A 17,990-nucleotide genomic window follows, 5' to 3' on the forward strand; every position below is an offset into this window, starting at 1 on the left:
CTCTGCATAGCACCCTCCCAGGAGCCAACCCTCCGCAGCTCATTCCCTGGGCCTGGGCGGGCATCCCTTGCCTCACGTCTTCTGCTCACTCGTTCACAGGGTCTTCACTGTGAGGGCAAGGCCAGGTGGGCAAGAGGGCACCAAGTAGGGATGGGGCGGGTTGAAGCCAGTCTGACCCAGGCCAGCAGGAGAGCGGCACAGATGGCCTGACCTGGGCCCAGGGAGGCAGAGTGGGTCTAACCCAGGCCCCAGGGAGCATGGAGGGCAGGTGGGCAGGCACAGAGCAGCCCAGCCCCCCAGATGCCCACCTGACCAGGTTGTTCTGGGCCCGCAGTGCAAGAGAAGCCTGAGCCAGTGCCACTGGAGAGCCGCTCCTGCGTCCTCATCCGCCGCGACCTCGTGGCCCTGCCTGCCAGCCTCATCAGCCAGATCGGATACCGCTGCCATCCCAAGCTCTACTCGGAGGGGGACCCCGGAGAAAAGCTGGAGCTGGTGGCAGGTGAGGCTGCCTCCCACCCATCTATTGTATGCAAATGTCCTCACTCATTCATTTATTATTTCTTTTTTGCAGCGCTCTGAACAATGTACTCATCACCAATCAGTCAAAAAAAAAATCTTAAATTTCCTGTAGTTTCCTTTTAGAAGAATGTGTCATTAAGAGAAGTTATTCAATTGAATTAATTTAGCATTTTAATTGAATCCCCTGGGCTGGTCGCACTCCTGATTGGCAGGGGCTGCAGTCACAATGTGTTTTAATTTGGGTCACAGATAAAAACCATGTCATGTATGGTTGCCAGCCCTCCCGCCCCCCGAGGATCCAGTTGCAGCCTTTGGGGGTAACGGCCAGGTTCTGAGTGGTAGCTGCTATGAAGGCGGGATCCTTCTGGCAGAACAAACACGTCTGAGTCCAGAAGCCCATGGGGGCCAGGCCTCGCTCAGGAATATTTACCTTTTGTGTTGGATTCCTTTGGCATCATAGCTCCTTGTAGATTTTTACAACCGTTCAAGGAGAAGATGAGGCAGGCTGAAGCCAGTCTGACCCGTGCCATGGGCATCTTCTTTGGTGACTATTGGACCATTTTCCGGGGATTTCTTCCTGGTTTTCCAGGAAGCCCTGCGCTGGGGCCCTTAGGCGCTTTCCTTGGCCACAGCTTGAGCAGTTCTGCCCCAGCCCTGTCCTGTTCCTGTCCACCCCCAAAGGCCACACCTTGGGCAGCATGTCAGGGTCCTCCCTTCCCAGCAGGACGAGTGCCTTAAGTGTGTGCCGCCACCTAAGGGTTGCCAGTGGCCTGGGCTGGCCTCGCCTTCCAGTTGCCAGGGACTTCGTGCTCATGGGAGAGCGGCCTCCTGGGCTGCACTTGGCGGTGTTGGGCTACCCTGGCCAGGAGGGGTAAGGGCCCACCTTGCTGTGCCCTGAGCCCTCACCCTGCCCCGGCACTGCTTCTGGATGGGGAGCACCATGCTGGGCTGCCAGGGCTGGGTGGGCCCCTGGGGTTGGGCTCTGGGGCACAGGTGCCCACGTGGGCCCTGGTGCTTCACGTTGGTATGGTCCTGGGAAGACACGCTCTGTCACCCCAGCCTCCAGCAGCTGTGGCCTGTGTTTGGGGTGAGGGGCTTCAAGTTATGAGCTCCTCAGGAGAGTTCCTCCAGCCCAGACCCTGGCAGGAAGGGCCTGTGGGAGCAGTGGGTCAGGAGACGGGCCATGGCAGGAAGAGGCCATGGGCACTACAGGCTCCTGGAAGCAGGCACACCTGGACATCAGCATCCTTCAGGACGTGGCATCTCGTGGTCATTGAGATTGGCTGTCCCCAGAAAGCGGTCCCTCCCCGTTGTTCCCAGCGGGGTCAGTCCTGCTGCTGGTTCATGCCCTCGCTCACCCAGACCCTAGTGGGACACCTGGGGTGTGGTCAAGTTTCTGAGGGTAAATAGCACAGCGTGGACCTCCCTGGCCACGCTGCTGCCCCAGCTGGTTTCCCCCTTCACACATACTCAGAGGAGGTCAGTGCTGGGCCCTGCAAAGCTCCAGCCATACCCTCCAGTCGGGATTCCGTCTCCCTCATCATTGCTTGAGGCTCTTTGGTATCTGGGACGGAGCAGAAAGGCAAAGACATGCGTGTTTCCCAAACCCAGGGCTAGAGCCAGCCCTTCAGAGCGTTCCCACAGGCCAGGTGCGGTGCCCCAGTCCTGTAATCCCAACACTCTGAGAGGCCGAAGTGGGAAGATTGCTTGAGGCCAGGTGTTCAAGACCAGCCTGGGCAACATAGGGAGACTTCATCAAAATTAACTGGGCACGGTGGTGGCGCCTGTGGTCCCAACTACTCAAGAGGCTGAGGTGGGAGGATCACTGGAGCCCAGGAGGTCGAGGCTACAGTAAGCTGTGATTGCACCACTGCTCTCCAACCTGGGCAACAGAGCAAGATCCCGTCTCTAAACAGCAACAAAGCGTGTTCCCAGGGAGGGAGCTGAGCCTGGGGTCGCAGCATAGCGGGGAGAGCTTGGAGTTTGGGGCTCGATGGGGAGGGTAGGGGGGCTCCGTGGCTTTCCCCACCCCCTGCTTAGTTCCATGTGTGATTTGGGACCTGCTGGGGCTGGCCTTGGCCGTGGCCTCTCCTGGTGACCAGCAGGTGGGACCTCAAATTGCTCCTCCCAAAAAAAATCCTGGAGGCCTCCGGCTCCTCCCCACCCTCCCCCTCACCCCTCTGTGCGCCTCTTCAGACCCTGGTGGCCTGGGAAGGCCATGAGCCCTTTTTCTTTTTGGCGGCCACAGGCTCTGGGGTCTACATCACACGCGGCCAGCTGATGAACTGCCACCTCTGCGCAGGGGTGAAGCACAAGGTCTTGCTGCGGAGGCTCCTGGCCACCTTCTTTGACAGGTAGGTCGGGGCAGGGGTGCTGGAGGGCACAGTGGAGCTGCAGAGGGTTCTGGCTCCTTTAGCTGTGAGCTGTCTGATTGTCCAGGGTTGTGGCATTGAAAGTCCCCTTGCATTCCTGACTTCAGCTGTGGCCTGCCAGCCCCAGGACGGTGGAGAGGCTCCCGGGGAGGGAGGGGCCGTCTTCCATGGCCTTTCTCAAAGGGCCTTATGGATGCAACCCCCACAACAAAAAAAGCAAAGCTAGGCCGGGCGCGGTGGCTCAAGCCTGTAATCCCAGCACTTTGGGAGGCCGAGACGGGCGGATCACGAGGTCAGGAGATCGAGACCATCCTGGCTAACATGGTGAAACCCCGTCTCTACTAAAAACTACAAAAAACTAGCCAGACGAGGTGGCGGGTGCCTGTAATCCCAGCTACTCGGGAGGCTGAGGCAGGAGAATGGCGTAAACCCGGGAGGCGGAGCTTGCAGTGAGCTAAGATTCGGCCACTGCGCTCCAGCCTGGGCGACACAGCCAGACTCCATCTCAAAAAAAAAAAAAAAAAAGCAAAGAGCCACACTTATTCTGTTGTGCGGATGGGCTGACAGAACCTTCCCGAGGACACAGCAACTTCCTCAGATGCCCCCAGAGTCCCTGAGGACAACGCTTGGGTCACCTTGCAGCCCCGTCACCTGGTCATCTTCTCAGCCCAGACGCTTTTCCTTTGTATTGTCCCTTAGAGGGTGGCTGGGCTGGCTGCTGCCACCAGACCACGAGCTGGGACACATGCAAACCAGCCAAGGGTGAGGCCAAGTGTTTTCCCAGCAGGGCATTCACACGGGCGGGTCGCCTCCAGGTCCCCTCTCCGTTGTCCTCACCCTTTCTGGTCCCTCCACCAGGAACACGCTGGCCAACAGCTGTGGGACTGGCATCCGCTCGTCCACCAGCGACCCCAGCCGGAAGCCGCTGGACAGCCGGGTCCTGAACGCTGTGAAACGTAAGAGCCTGGGGTCTCCCGGGTGGGGGGCTGGGGCTGAGGCTGGGTTCGGATCCCAGCCTGAGGAGGACTGGGTGGGCCCCGGGGGTGCTCCCGGCCACCTGCAGCTTCCGTCCCCGGGGGCTGAGCACGGTCGGATTGAGGGAACGACAGGAGAAAAGAGCAGCTCTCAGAAGCCAGGTCTCGAGGTGTTAACGTTCTTGGTAGGTTTCCAAGTGTGATGAATTCAGCTGCGAAACTATTTTAATATGTGAAATAGATCTAATTTTCCTTTTTGAACAAAACCCCTTATTTACATTTTGCGGTTATTTTGAGCCTTTGCCATCTGTTCGGCCGGCTTCTGCCTCCCGCTCTTGGGCGTGTGGGGGCGGAGCCCAGTCCATCTCCGGGGCAGACCGCCACCTCCCCCGGCCCGCACCCCAGATGTGGAAGATGCTGACTGCTGCCGGCTCACACCAGGTGGCCAAGAGCACAGCCTCCTGTGGCCCTCAGCCCAAGAAGCACTATCTTGTTTTCTTTCTTAAAAAAAAAACAAAAAACAAAAAAAAAACCTGTGAGGCAAATTCTGTTTTAGAGCAAAAAGGGGCCTTTGCATCCAGGAATTACAGTCCCAAAGCGTAGGGTGGCAGCCGGGGCTCTGGGAAGATTCTGGGAGGCACCAAGGTGGACGTGGCCCCTGGGATCTGCCTCTGGGTTTGATGCTGTTGGGAAGAATGGCCCGGCCTTGGCCTGGGCTCCTGCTGGAGAAAGGAGGCGAGGGTTGCTGAAGTGATGGCTTCTGTCACTCCCCTCCTCCAGGCTGGGACTGGGACGGGGAGGGGTCTTGTTATTCCTGAGAGGGGGACCCTCTGACCAGTTCCCGTTAGCCAGTGGGGCTAGGGAAGCCCGGAGAGATTAAAAACAGGCCTGAGCCTCACAGCTGGCGGACAGCCAAGGCTGCTGGGCCTGACCAGGCCAGAGACTGTTCCAGAGGAATGGGGTGGGGAGGCCTCCCAGGCCACGCAGTGAGAAAGGTGACCTCTGGTCTTCTGGCTGAGCCCAGGAGAGCCCCAGGAGTGGCCAGGGAGGCTCATCCAGGGCATCATGGTTCCGTGGCCTTGGGGAGGGGCGGGCCCTCCCGGCAGGCAGGTGGCTGAGCTCACGCCACCCCGTCCTCACAGTGTACTGTCAGAACTTCGCCCCCAGCTTCAAGGAGAGCGAGATGAACGTGATCGCCGCGGACATGTGCACCAACGCCCGCCGCGTTCGCAAGCGCTGGCTGCCCAAGATCAAGTCCATGCTGCCGGAGGGCGTGGAGATGTACCGCACAGTCATGGGCTCCTCGGCGGCCAGTGTGCCCCTTGACCCCGAGTTCCCGCCCGCTGCGGCACAGGTGTTCGAGCAGCGCATCTATGCCGAGCGGCGGAGCGACGCGGCCACCATCGTGGCTCTGAGAACTGACACCGTGAATGTTGACCTGAGCACCGCCACCAACCCCGCCTTCGACGCCGGGGAGGAGGTGGATGGGGCCGGCTCGGTCATCCAGGAGGTGGCCGCCCCCGAGCCGCTGCCCGCCGATGGCCAGAGCCCCCCACAGCCCTTTGAGCAGGGCGGGGGCAGCCCCAGCAGGCCCCAGACGCCCGCGGCCGCGGCCCGGAGGCCGGAGGGCACCTATGCAGGGACTTTGTAAGCGGAGCTGGGTGGCTGCGCGAGAGGGACCGAGTACTAGAGCTGCTTGCATGCGTTACTAATACAAACAAATGTGATCAAGCCACTTACCTACTGAACTGCTACTGTTGCCTGAGAAAAATGTGATTTTTATTCTGCTTGTATTTAAAATTGATGAAGGAAACAAATGCATTCATTATACTGTAAACAATTAGGCCACTGGCAGCCTCCTGTGAGGACGCTCCCAGGGCTCCCTTTTGATATTCACAAGGTCAGTCTCCAAGTGTAGCTTCCCTCCCCCTTCTCGGGGAGGGCGGGAGGCCGCCAGGCCCCTGGTGCCCAGCTCTGCCCCTTCCTCCCCGCCCTTCCTGCTCCTTCTGCCCGGAAGGCAAAGCAGGGGCAGTGGCCTGTGGCGGTGGGGGGGTGGGGGGCGCTGGGCTGTGTGTCACTGACCCTTCCTTCCTTACCCGTGGAACCCATCTGGGGTAATGGGGCAGGGCTCAGGCCCCAGGGCCCTAACTCCTCGTTTTTCCTTCTTTCTGAGACTCGGGGCCAGGCCCACCAGGCCTCCCACCTGTGTGGGGTGTGTGCACGAGTGTGTGTGTGTGTGCGCGAGTGCGTGTGCAGGGGGCGTGGCGAGGGGTGCAGTGATGGCTGTGGCTCACCCTTCAGGGGGTGGAGAAAAGGGTACTTTATTCTGCCCCCTCACCCCATCCTTGTTCTGCCCAGTCTGTCTCGGCTCTGCAGCCCCTCGGTCCCCTGACCCCCAGGGCACCGCTGACCCCGCCTGGCCTCCCACTGTCCTGCCCGGGCCCACTGTGGGACGTGCACAGCTGATGGAGCCCACGCCGCCCTCTGCCGCCTCAGCCACTTTGGGATTATGCTTGTCTTGTTTTTTTTTAGGTTTTGTTGTAATTTAGATCTATTTCATGTATGGTTTGGAAACTTTCAGACTCAATAGAGCAAAAACTTTGGGTGGGATGGTGTACCTGTCTCCGGCCCACCATGACTTGGGGCGGGTCATCTGTGGCAGTCAGGGTGCACCCCCCTGCCCCCCGCCCAGGGCCAGGGACCACTCGTCTCCCACTGGGGGAAAAGGGGGTCCCGGATGGGCGACCAGTATGTGTGAAGCTGAGCTCAGGGTCCGACCTGGGGAGCGGGGCTCCGCTCAGGCAGGAGGCAGCGGCCAGGGCTGGGCCAGGGCGAGAGTGGGTCCTCCCAGTGCTGGGCTCCCCGTCTGCCTTGGGGGTGTGCATGAATGGAGGCTGCAGGCAGGAGGTGGCCAAGACAGGTCTGGGCTGGGGCAGTTGGAGGTGTGGGCACTGGTAGGGGACAGAGGGTTAGGGATGCATGTTGGGGGCCAGAGACAGTGGAGGAAAGGCCCATGGATGGTGGGGCTGGTAGGTTTTGAGGCTGGAGAAATTTAATTTGTAATTTAATGACTATTTTTTAAGTGGTGGGGGTCACAGACCATGTGAAGTCCTATGTGAAGTGCTGGTGTGGCCACCTACCCAGGTGCCTCTCCCTTTCGTTTTGGGGGCCTGGGCCCTTGTCCAGGGGCAGCCCTCCTTCTGAAGTGTGGCCAGAAGAACCCCCCATCCCAAGACTTGAAATGTCTGTTGCTCACCTCTGTCCCTCCAGAACTCAGCTTCCCCATCTGCGTGTGCAAAACAAGTGCAGCGCTGTACCCGTCAGCACCCCCTCCCGTGTGCACACAGGCCGGTGAGCGGTGGCCGACCAGCACAGCCCACTCCCCCAACCTCCACAACCCGTCAAGTGGAGGCCGCCCCCGCTAGGGGAGGACCATGTGCTGCACCCTGGCTTGGGGACCTACAGGGTGTGGGTTAGACACATTCCCACTGGGTGACCCCTTTCTGCCCCACAGCCTACCCCTGTGGCAAGGCCCTGGGAGACCTCCCATGGGGCCGCCTCTATAGACTGCACTCAGCCCCCTGGGCTTCCTCCAGCCAGGCCCAGCACGTGCCTGCCCTCTAGAAAACTACGTTGCTTTCCAGAAGGAGGTGGGGGACCATGGGCAGACACTATGGACACTAACCTCGGCCCCTCCACCTGTTCCTCAGGGCCCAAGTCCAGGGAGACCAAGGCCTGCATTCCTAGGGCCGGAGGTGGATCAGTGGTGCAGAGACAGCTGGACCTCCTGCTGAACTCAGAACCACCCAGCCTAGAGGGAGCCTCTCTCTGCCTCTTCCTCCCCTGTCTTGGGCCCAGGTGGGGTTGGAGCCCCCATGGGGCCCACTGGGAACCTGGACCAAACCTTCCTTGGAGCTGGGAGGAAGCAGGGGCAGGTAGGTGAGATTGAGCTGCACTTCAGTTCCCTCTGGAGTTTCCTGCATCTGCCCCACACCCAAATTTGCACTTTAATTTGACCATCCCTGGGGGCCTGACTGCTGACAGAAGGGCTCTCTCCGCCCTCCACTCCAAAGTGGGTGCCCCCCCACCCTTGGCCAGAACAGGGAGGGAGCCGCTGGCCACTGCCGGAGGTGGTGGCTGCACAGAGGACGCCTGACTGCTGCTCAGGCCTGCACAATGTCCCGTGGCCCCTTCCTCACTCGTTTGTAATCGCCGTCTGTTCTGTTGTTCTGGGTAAGGAAGGCAAGAGCTATAGGTAAAACTTAAATAATAATAATTTAATGTGAATGGGTTCTGAGCTCTCCCTGCGCCCCGGGCGGGCCAGGCTGAGCATTTTGCACTAATGTGTCCCACGGTGGGCGTGAGTCGGGAGTGTCTGCGGACGTGCATGGCTGCTGAGCGGACCTGCCGTGTGCTCCCTCCGCGTCCTGAATGTACCGTGGGGCGGGGGCGGCGGCCCGGGCTCGGAGGGGCCTTCCAGAGTGCCTTAGCATCCTTTGATCATTTTTCCCAAGGAAACCAATTAAGAAAGCCGGACCCTTCCCTCCTTTGTTTACAAGATGACTAATTCCAGAATCCGGGGTTGTCCTGTCCTGTGAGTGTGACCCTGACTCATCCAGACCCTATAGAGAGAGACGAGCCACTCAGTATTTATGAGCTGTCCGCACCTTTATCCCTAAGCCTGACTATTAGCAATACGCATATCCTATATAGAATCTATTACAGAGCTACGTTATCTCCGCACCTTTTAAGGAGGACAGAAGGGACTGGACTGTGTTGGAGCTGCCGCCTGGCAGGTGGTGGGCCTGATACCTAGCCGCCTCTCCTGCCCTGCCCTCCTCTTCCCCAAGGGGATGGGCCCAGGAGGCAGCTGGTTTGCATGCAGAGGTCCAGGAGGGACCGGAGGTGTGACAGATACTGTGAGCCCAGCAGGCCGCGCCTGGTTGGGTGCCTCGGTACTTGAATTCTGTCTCGTTTTCCGCACTGTGTCTGCCCACCCGAGTTCTCTGTCGTCACTTAACTTTGCATTGGATTTGGTTATTGTACTTTGCCCCTGAATGTGGATGAAGCTGTGGGCGAGAGGCCAGCAGGACCCGCCTGAGTGTCCCGGTGTTGGCGACTGTGGGTCAGGGCTCCTAGAAGGTGGGAGCTGGCTGCCTGGCCTCCTTTCTCCTCCAGGAAGAGTCATTCTTTGGCATTTGTGTTTGCCAGGAGGAAGGTGGATGGTAGGGACAGAGGGCTGGTTGGCCCTCGGGGCTGGAGCCCTCTGAGGGGACTCGAGTGCCTGACCCTGGCCTGTCCTCATTCGACAGCTGGAGCTGTAAGCACTGGCCCAGTCCCCCCACCCCACCCAGCCATGTACTGCCTGGGTTCCCCTCAGAAGGGAAATGTGTATGGAAACATCTTGGCAGCAAGTGGAAAAGGTGTATGGCCCATGAACCAACTGAAAACTCCAAGAAATCTCTGTCTGCCTCTGCCAGCAGCGAGTCCTAGACAGAATCGAGAACTCATAGCTGTCCTCAGCTGTAACTACTGTTTCAGAATGTTGCTGCTGCATAAATTTGTCATGTCAGCCAGCCAGCTCCGGCTCCAGTGTACGAGTGTGTGTGTGTGCGCGCGCGTGTGTCTGTGTCTGTGTGTGCGCGTGCGTGCGTGTCACCACCGGAGCATTTAGGGCTTGGTACAAGATGTTTCTAAAATGGCAAAGGTTTTTCGTGTTTGTTTGTTTTGTTTCTTTGGAAAAAGAAAAAGAAAGGAAAATTATGCAGAATCGAAAGCATTCAGATTGGACGACCTGCTCGTATTCCGATCAGTCGCTTCCATTGTTAGCATCGTACACATGATTGTGATTTTTATGTCAAAAGAAGCCAAAACTTGCAATACTATTTTTAGCAGACAAAAAAAAAGAAAAGAACTAAGTATAAAATGTATAAATATTTTTGACTTGAACATTTGGATGGCACTGGGTGCAAGTAGAACATCCATCCTTCGGACGGAATATTTGGAAAAGAGAGACTTTTAAAAAGGAGATGTTTGTTTTAAAGAGTCTGTTTAGGGGTTAAAGTACTGTAACTCACGACTGTTAAAAAAATAAATTTTCCTGTGCTGTAAAGGAAGGTTTCACAGTACCACTGAGTTAGATTTCAGCCACAGAAGATGCTTCGCTGTTTTTTTTTTTTTTTTGGTTTTTTTTTTTTTTTTTTTTTTGTCTTTTTTTAAGGAGGAAGCCTTTGTTTTGTTTTCCTGAGCCCTCACTCTCTTTTTGTGCTGTTACTCGGTAGAGTCAAGACTGTTACTTTTTAGCCATGGCTGACATTGTATCAATAACTAAAACTGAAACATCCAAAACCGACCAGGGAAACAGAGGGCTACAAACGTGCTCAGAGCCGTTTCAGACAGTGGAAATCCATGACAAGCAAACAAAAGGATGTGATCATTAATTGTAAAGCGCTTTGTAAAATTCACATTTACAAAATAATAAAGTCAGTTCAAACCTAAGTTTCCTGGACTTGACTTGGCCCTGTGGGGTTTGGGGGAGACGCAGAGAAGCCAAGGTTGGGCTGTTGAAGGCGGGGTGGCCAGTGGTCCCCCAGGGGCAGCCTCAGGACCCCTGCCCCTGTTAGCGGCGTCCCCAGGCCAGCTGCCCACACAACAGGGCAGGGATCTGGCTGTGGGGTTCAAGGCCACCTGACCCGTCTCTTGATCTCCCCAGTGTTTTACAAGGTGGGTAGGATGTCTGCAGGTGTTAGTGTGCCTCTTAGAGGGGAGCCCTGTCCGGACCCCCAGGCGACCTGCCAGGGCGGAGGGATCTGCTTTTCGGGGCCTTGGTTTTATCGTCTGAGAAGTGGGGCAGCCCCTGCCTCACCTGCCACCCAAAAGGTGCATGGCTCCCTCTTTCCCTCCCCTTCCCCCTCTGCCACCCCTCCTGGGCCATGTCTGTCCCCAGGTGCACAGAGAGACAAGTGCAGGTGGGCAGAGCTGGGCCCACAGGATTGGCCTTCTCTCCAGCCCTGAGGCTGGTGTCCTGGGGTTTCTGTTGCGTGGCCAGCCCCACTTCCCTTTGCTCCTCTGGTGTATCCACAAGGACAGGCCGAGTGCTTTGCAATCATGTGACCCCCAGAACTGGGGTCCTGCCGAGCCCTTGATGGGTGCCTCCTACGTCTGGAAGCACTTTCCTCTGGACATCTGCATGGTGGGCTCCTCACTTCCTGTGGTCATGTGAAGGTCTCGTCCAGGGGACCATCCTGATCACCTCATGGACACCCCTCCCTGGCCTTTCTTCCCCTTTCGCAGGGTTCGTGGCACCTGCTTTCCCGAAGGGAGGTGGTGAATTTATTGGGCAGGGCTTCATGGCTGTGTTCCCAGAAGAGGGTCCTCTGGGCCAGCACAGGGCAGCCCCTGATGTCTTAAATGGATGTGGTTTCCATATGGGCCCCCTGGATGGAAGGGCCCCTGTGACAATACGGATGGTGGCTTGGGGTCACCCTGAGCCATTACCTCCTACAGGAGCCGCATCACCACACTGTCCCCACCAGGAACGCCCAAGGTGGGGGCCAGGAAACATGGAGCGTTCCGGTCCCCATCCCACCACCAAGTCCAGCCTCAAGCTGCCAGGGTAAGTGCGTCTGACTCAACTTCCCTAGAGAAGGAGCAGAGCCCCTGGCTCTCAGGACCATCCTCCAGGAGAAGGAGCAGAGCCCCCCCCCCCGGCTCTCAGGACCATCCTCCTGGAGGAGCAGAGCCCTGGCCTCTCAGGACCGTCCTCCTGGAGAAGGAGCAGAGCCCCCGGCTCTCGGGGCCGTCCTCCGAGGCAGGGCTTGTTTTCAGGGCTGGTCTGGCCACCCAGCCCCGCTCCTCCAGGCCGACTCTGCTCTAGACAAGTGGCACGTGCCCGCCCCACCTGGCCTATTCATTCACCTGCACGGGGTGGACTTGGCAGATGCTGAGTGTCCAGGCACCTGCCTGGCTAGTGGGGAGCTTGGTGAGGACAGACAGCTTGGATGCACACCTGCGAGACCCCAAATGCCCCACTCAGGTGGGTCCCAGGCCACCCCAGCAGCTAGGACTGCTGAGGCCTGGGCAGCACGGTGAGGGGAGGAAGGGTCATGGAGAATGCCCCAGCTCCGCCCAGGAATCCTGCCACTCTGGGAGGGGGCCCACCCAGCCCACCCAGCCCAGCCCTTCTCCTCTGAGTCAGCCCTGGTTTTCCAAGGAGGCGGGGGAGCCAGGCACCTGCTGCCCATCCCATCCCATGTCCTGGATCCCCCATCCCCCGTCCTTCCAGCGGCTGCCTCGCCCTTGCAGCCCCGACAGAAACTGGCTGAGGCATCAGGAGCCTTACATGGGCCTCCCCCACCTGGCACCCCTTTGTCAGTTTTGACAGGAGGGTGCTGCATCAGCAGGACCCACGGCTTTGTCCCCAGCCCTTTGTACTTCGGCACAAAAGGGTCAGGAGCCCTGGGTGGAGGAGGGGCCCGGGAGGGAGCTGAGCTCAGAGTCTGGGGGCTGGGATGGGGCCCTGTGATCTCCCTCACTCCTGAGCCGCTTTGGGTCACGTGTGCCTTTTGGCACCCGTGGGATGGACAAACCCCACTCTGATGAGAGGAAGGCTCCCCGGGCTGCCAGTGAGAGCACCCCTGCCTTCATCCACCTCCCGGCCTTATTCTGGTGTTACCCAGGGGCTGGGGGATGTCCAGCCCTGCCCTGTGCCCATCCCACCAGGCGGCCTGTGAGGAGTAGGCTGGCCGGACATTCTGTTTGGCGGTGGACACAGGCCTCTTGGGGAGGAACCATGATGCGGGCGGGGGGAGTTTTACGGGTAAAGGGAAGGAGGGCAGGGGCAGCAGGTTAGGGGCAGAGGGCCCCTAGCTGCTCGCCCAGAGTGGCTGACCCTGCCATGGGTTACTGTGGCCCTCAGGCCAGGACTCTCTGGTCTCAAAGACTAGAAGGTGTCTGGCAGTGGGCACCTCAGGCTGGGTGAAGAGTCTGGGAGCAGGAAGGGGGTGGGGCGGGTGGGGGGAGGATGGAGCCTCATCGGCCCGCCCACAGGAACCCGGCTCCCATGACCTCTTGATCACTGGGGGCCCCACATAGGTCTGAGCACACAGATGACGGGCAGGAGGTAGGTTGAGTGGTGGGGTGTCCACGGGTTCCGTGGGCTGTAACGGAGTTAAGGGGTGGAGAGGCTTGGAGAGGGCTGCATCCCCACCCTCACGTTGAGGGCCCGAGGCCACACCCTCCCCTTGGGGCTCCCTGGGGCTCTGCGGCCATCCTGGAGGGCTGGAGCTGGGAGCGGGTAGAGGAAGCCTGGGGTGGGGTTTGGGGGAACTCCAGGTAGCCCCACTGGAAATGTGGCAGAAGTGAGCTGAGGGTTGGGCTTCCAGAGGGAGTGGGGAGCTGCTGTGGAGGGGTCCGCCTGGCTGCCTGGGACCCTACCAGGCTGAGGGAGGCTATCTGGGTGGGCCAAGGGTACTGAGCAGGCCTGGAGGTGGGAAGGTTCCCGATGACAAGTCCCCACCCAGCCTCTCCAGGGCCTCTCTCCCAGGCAGGGCTCAGCTGGCTGCGGAAGGCTTGGGGGCCCAGAGAGAGAGGAGTTTGGGTGGGGGGCACAGACCCCTCAGTGAGCAAATAGCCAGGCTGAGCCAGCAAAGGAACTGGGTCTCTGCCAGGTACCATTCCCACCCACCCTCAAGACCCAGGCTGGGCAGAGCGGGCGTCCTGAGCTGGGGGCAGGGGCCTCGAGATGGGGCCAAGGCTGGCTGAGGTGTGTGGCTGGCTGCCAGCTCTAGCAGGTAAGACGAGACAACCCAGGGAGGTCACTATGTGTCCCTCTGGCCCCTATAGTCGGGCAGGTTCTGGAATGGGGCTCCCTGAGCACCAGCGCCGGGTACCTGCCCTGGCACCAGGAGGCAGCTCTCCCTCGCACAGGAGCTTCAGGGTGCCCCCTCCTTCCAAGCCAATCCCTTGAGAAGCCAGCTCCATGGTGCCCCTCCCTCGCCCCCCTCAGCCCCTCTTCCTGGAGTCCTCTTGAGGGCAAAACTAGGCTTCCTCTCAAGGAAGCAGCTGTGGCCTCCAGCTGTGGGCTGCACTCAGGAGGGAGGGAGGGAGGGTCACACGGGACAGTCAGGAGACAGAGGGACAGAGGGACAGCCTCAGAGGTCCTGAGCACGTGTCTTCATCCCCCGCTCCTCCTCCCCTCCAGCTGGGAGGCTCCAGCAGCCCAGGAATGTCCACAGCTCTGGCTGCCCACTGGGGCCCTGGTTCCCCAGCTGTCCCATGTCAGTCGGCCAGGACCGTTCCGGGAGACCAGCGCTTCCCAGTGACTTCTCATCGAAGGGGCTCGGGGACAGACAAGACCCGGTTCAAGGTTGGGCTTGGGGCCTGCGAGCTGGTGACAGGGCACATGTCTTTCCAGGCACCTCAGCCCAGGCGTGGCCCCGGAACTGGGATCCCAGCCCAGGGTTGAGGTCCCCTACCAACCACACCCACAGGTTGAGGTGCCACCTGTTCCTTCACCTCGCCCTACCCCCACCACGAGGGGCTTCCTCTGCTCTCCTCCAAGGAGGGACGGATTGGGCTGTTTGGCCCTGTCCCTCAGGGGGCAGGGTGACATGGAGGTGCCTCTTTGGGAAGGGTGACAGTAGCAGCGGCAAGAGCATGCACACTGGCCAGTCAAGCTCAGGACCCGTGTGAGGGGGTCAGCACCAGAACTGGGGTGGGCCCCGGGCTCAGCCAGGCCATCCCAAAGGCAAGGAGTACTCCCTGGGGTGCCCTCAGACCAGCCTGGCTGCAGCCGGGCAGGTGGAGCTCTGCCGGATCGGAGTCCCTGGGGAGAAGCACTCCGGCAGCCCCAAAGACCCTGCAGGAACCCACGGTCACGGCAGCGCCCCTTCCCACTGCCCAGAGGTGCAGCCGCCCAGAACCCATGAAGATGACAACTTGCAAACAAGGTCCATCTGCCAAGTGCAGCATGATGCGCCCTAAAACAGGGATGCACCCCAAGGGCACGAGGCTCCGTGAGAGGAGCCAGGCTGACAACTCCCTCCTGCAAGGGTCCACTTCGTGAGGTGCCCTGTCACCAAAACCACAGAGACAGGAAGTAGGATGGAGGGGCCGGGCTGTGGTGCAGGATGCAGTGTCTCATGGGGGTGGAGCTGCAGTTGGGGAAGATGGAGGGTTCTGCAGACAAGGGTGATGGCTGCACGACAAGGTGACTGTGCTCAGTGCCACTGAGTCGTGCACTGAAAAATGGCTAAAATGGTGGATTTAGAACATACATCTATAGCCGGGCGCGGTGGCTCATGCCTGTAATCCCAGCACTTTGGGAGGCAGATGGATCACCTGAGGTCAGGAGTTCAAGACCAGCCTGGCCAACATGGTGAAACCCCATCTCTACTAAAAATACAAAAATTAGCCTGGCATGGTGGCACATGCCTGTAATCCCAGCTATTTGGGAGGCTGAGGCACGAGAATCACTTGAACCCAGGAGGCGGAAGTTGCAGTGAGCCAAGATCATGCCACTGCACTCCAGCCTGGGTGACAGAGCGAGACTCCGTCTCAAAAAAAACAAACCAACAAAACAAAAAAAAAACACATATATAGTACATGTATATATTTAAAGACAGGGTGGGGAAGAGAAACCGATCCCCTGGGAAAGGCTGCTGAGAGGACAAGGCGGGGCAGGGCGTGCAGCTTGTGGCCTGTGACAAACCTCAGTCCCCGTGCGGGGAGGCCGGGGAGCAGCTGCAGAGGGAGGCATTTCCCGGCACGTTCTGTGTTTCCCAGCAGTGGCTTGGGTTCACTCAGGGCCTGCAGGAGAGGAGAGGGTTAAACAGAGGCGCCCTCCGCTGAGCCAACCTGACTGCAACCCTGAGGCAGCTCCTGCACCCACTCAAGGGGCCAGTGTCTATGAATGGGCCATGATGGTCAGCCTTCAGGGCTCCTTTACAAGCCAAAGCCAGATTCTTGCTGATGGCGGGCTAGGCGACCTGGCCAGGGCTGGGGGCTGGAAGTGAGTCTGAGAGAGATGGAGGCTCCTTGCTTTAAACAAGTAGCTCAGGGAGGACCCGAGCCCCTCTCTTTCTGGAAGCCTCTGCCGTGGGTCCTTCCCTGGTAGTCTGGGTCCGACGAGCTTGGAGGAAGGGTTGACCCCAGGGCCCCCCCAGGGCAGGGAGCCCCCCCACTCCTTTTTTTTTTGAGACGGAGTCTCGCTCTGTCACCCAGGCTGGAGTGCAGTGGCCGGATCTCAGCTCACTGCAAGCTCCGCCTCCCGGGTTCACGCCATTCTCCTGCCTCAGCCTCCCGAGTAGCTGGGACTACAGGCGCCGCCACCTCGCCTGGCTAGTTTTTTGTATTTTTAGTAGAGACGGGGTTTCACTGTGTTAGCCAGGATGGTCTCGATCTCCTGACCTCGTGATCCACCCGTCTCGGCCTCCCAAAGTGCTGGGATTACAGGCTTGAGCCACCGCGCCCGGCCTGCCCACCCCACTCCTTTCCCTCCTCGCCGCTGAAACGTTGAGCAAGCAGCCCCTCTTTTTTGTGGGAGCAGCCCCATGCAGCTAACTCCCCCAAACAACACTGGAAAACCCGTCTGATGCCACCTTTTCATGAGATCGTCCTGTTCTGTGCCTCAGTTTCCCCACATGTTCAGCCAAAGGCATGAACTCCATCAGGCTCCTCACATTGACTGTGCCTCCAACCCCCTGGGCATCTTGTTAGTGCACAGATCTGGCTCTGGGGGTCTGGCGTGGGCCTGGACTCTGCCTTCAACATCCTGGCCACACAGTGAGGCCGCAAGGGCATCCCTTCTGCCCAGAGAGGACGGCCCACACTCTGTGGTGGACAGACCTGGCTCTTTCCTCATGCAGCACAGACTCGTGTGCAGAGACTACACAGATCAACAACTGCACACTCGCTGCCTCTGGTGTTTGTGGCCTGCGGGCCTCGTCCAGGTCGGGGTGCTCCGCGCATCTTCGCTCCGCTTCCCTTTGCCGGGCTTATGGGAGCACCAGGGTGGAGGTGTCCTCACTGCCCGCTGGAGAGGCATCCGCGGTCCTCGCCGGAGATGTGCCCGTATGCCGCCCCCTTACCAACACTGGGGCTTACGAATGGTTTCCTTTTTTACCAGATGGATGAATGTTAAAAAAAAAAAAAAAGGCGGGGGGGAACCGTCCTCTGACCTGTATGGTAGCAAATCTCAGTCAGCGGTCGCACTCCCACGTCCACAGCCATCCTGTGCCTGTCCCGGCCACACGCACGCTTCTCCTTGTTCACCACAGAGCCCTGTACCAGGCCTGCAGGCCTTCCCAGCTCACTGGGTCTCTGTGGCTGTCACATTGCTGTGGGGTGGGCATTGGCCCAAGAGAAGTTCTGAGTTTCTCTTTTTATTTATTTATTTATTTATTGTGAGACACAGTTTCGCTCTTTCACCCAGGCTGGAGTGCAATGGCACGATTTCGGCTCACTGCAACCTCCGCCTGCCAGGTTCAAGTGATTCTCCCACCTCAGCCTCCCAAGTAGCAGGGATTTCAGGCGCCTGCCACCATGCCCGGCTAATTTTTGTATTTTTAGTAGAGATGGGGTTTCACCATGTTGGCCAGGCTGGTCTCGAACTCCTGACCTCAGGTGATCCGCCTGCCTCGACCTCCTAGTGTGCTGGGATTACAGGCGTGAGCCACCGCACCAGGCCTGAAGTTTGGAGTTTCTATATCCACTCATCTGGCATCCTCCTCCGAGGTGGCAGACATACTCACTTGCGTTTTTCTCTTTGACACTGGCGCCTGAGATCTGGGTCTGCTGATAACGGGGTTCCGGAAGCCTTGGCTGGTCAGGTTGCTGAGCAGGGTGGGACAAAGCACCCTGGGGCCTGGGGCATGGCTGGGCCGCCCCTGCCTGGCTGCTGACAGTGTGGGCCTCACTGCCTCCCAGCCTCTGCCTTGCTTATGGCATTTGCACTAAAACCATTTCCCGGCCGGTGGCTCATGCCTGTAATCCCAGAACTTTGGGAGGCCGAGGCAGGCGGATCACCTGAGGTCAGGAGTTTGAGACCAGCCGTAGTGAGACCCCATCTCTACCAAAAATACAAAATTAGTTGGGCGTGGTTAGGCAACCGGGAGGCAGAGGCTGC

General features: G+C 59.1%; 1 protein-coding gene across 3 annotated transcripts in view; it reads left to right on the forward strand.

The window, feature by feature from the left end:
* The window catches only part of NACC2 (NACC family member 2), a 97,334-nt gene extending 86,971 nt beyond the window's left edge, over positions 1 to 10,363 (forward strand). For 2 of the 3 annotated variants that reach the window (XM_033238579.1, XM_033238580.1), the window contains exons 3-6: positions 335 to 499; positions 2,768 to 2,873; positions 3,750 to 3,847; positions 5,008 to 10,363. In XM_033238579.1, coding sequence (XP_033094470.1) covers positions 335 to 499; positions 2,768 to 2,873; positions 3,750 to 3,847; positions 5,008 to 5,516 — 878 coding nt within the window. In that variant the 3' untranslated portion in view covers positions 5,517 to 10,363. The other variant, XM_033238581.1, reaches the window with a different exon arrangement.
* Positions 10,364 to 17,990: the final 7,627 nt, after the last annotated feature.

Source organism: Trachypithecus francoisi, unplaced genomic scaffold (genome assembly GCF_009764315.1).
Source record: "Trachypithecus francoisi isolate TF-2019V2 unplaced genomic scaffold, Tfra_2.0 Lachesis_group16, whole genome shotgun sequence".
Classification (NCBI taxonomy): Eukaryota; Metazoa; Chordata; class Mammalia; order Primates; family Cercopithecidae; genus Trachypithecus; species Trachypithecus francoisi.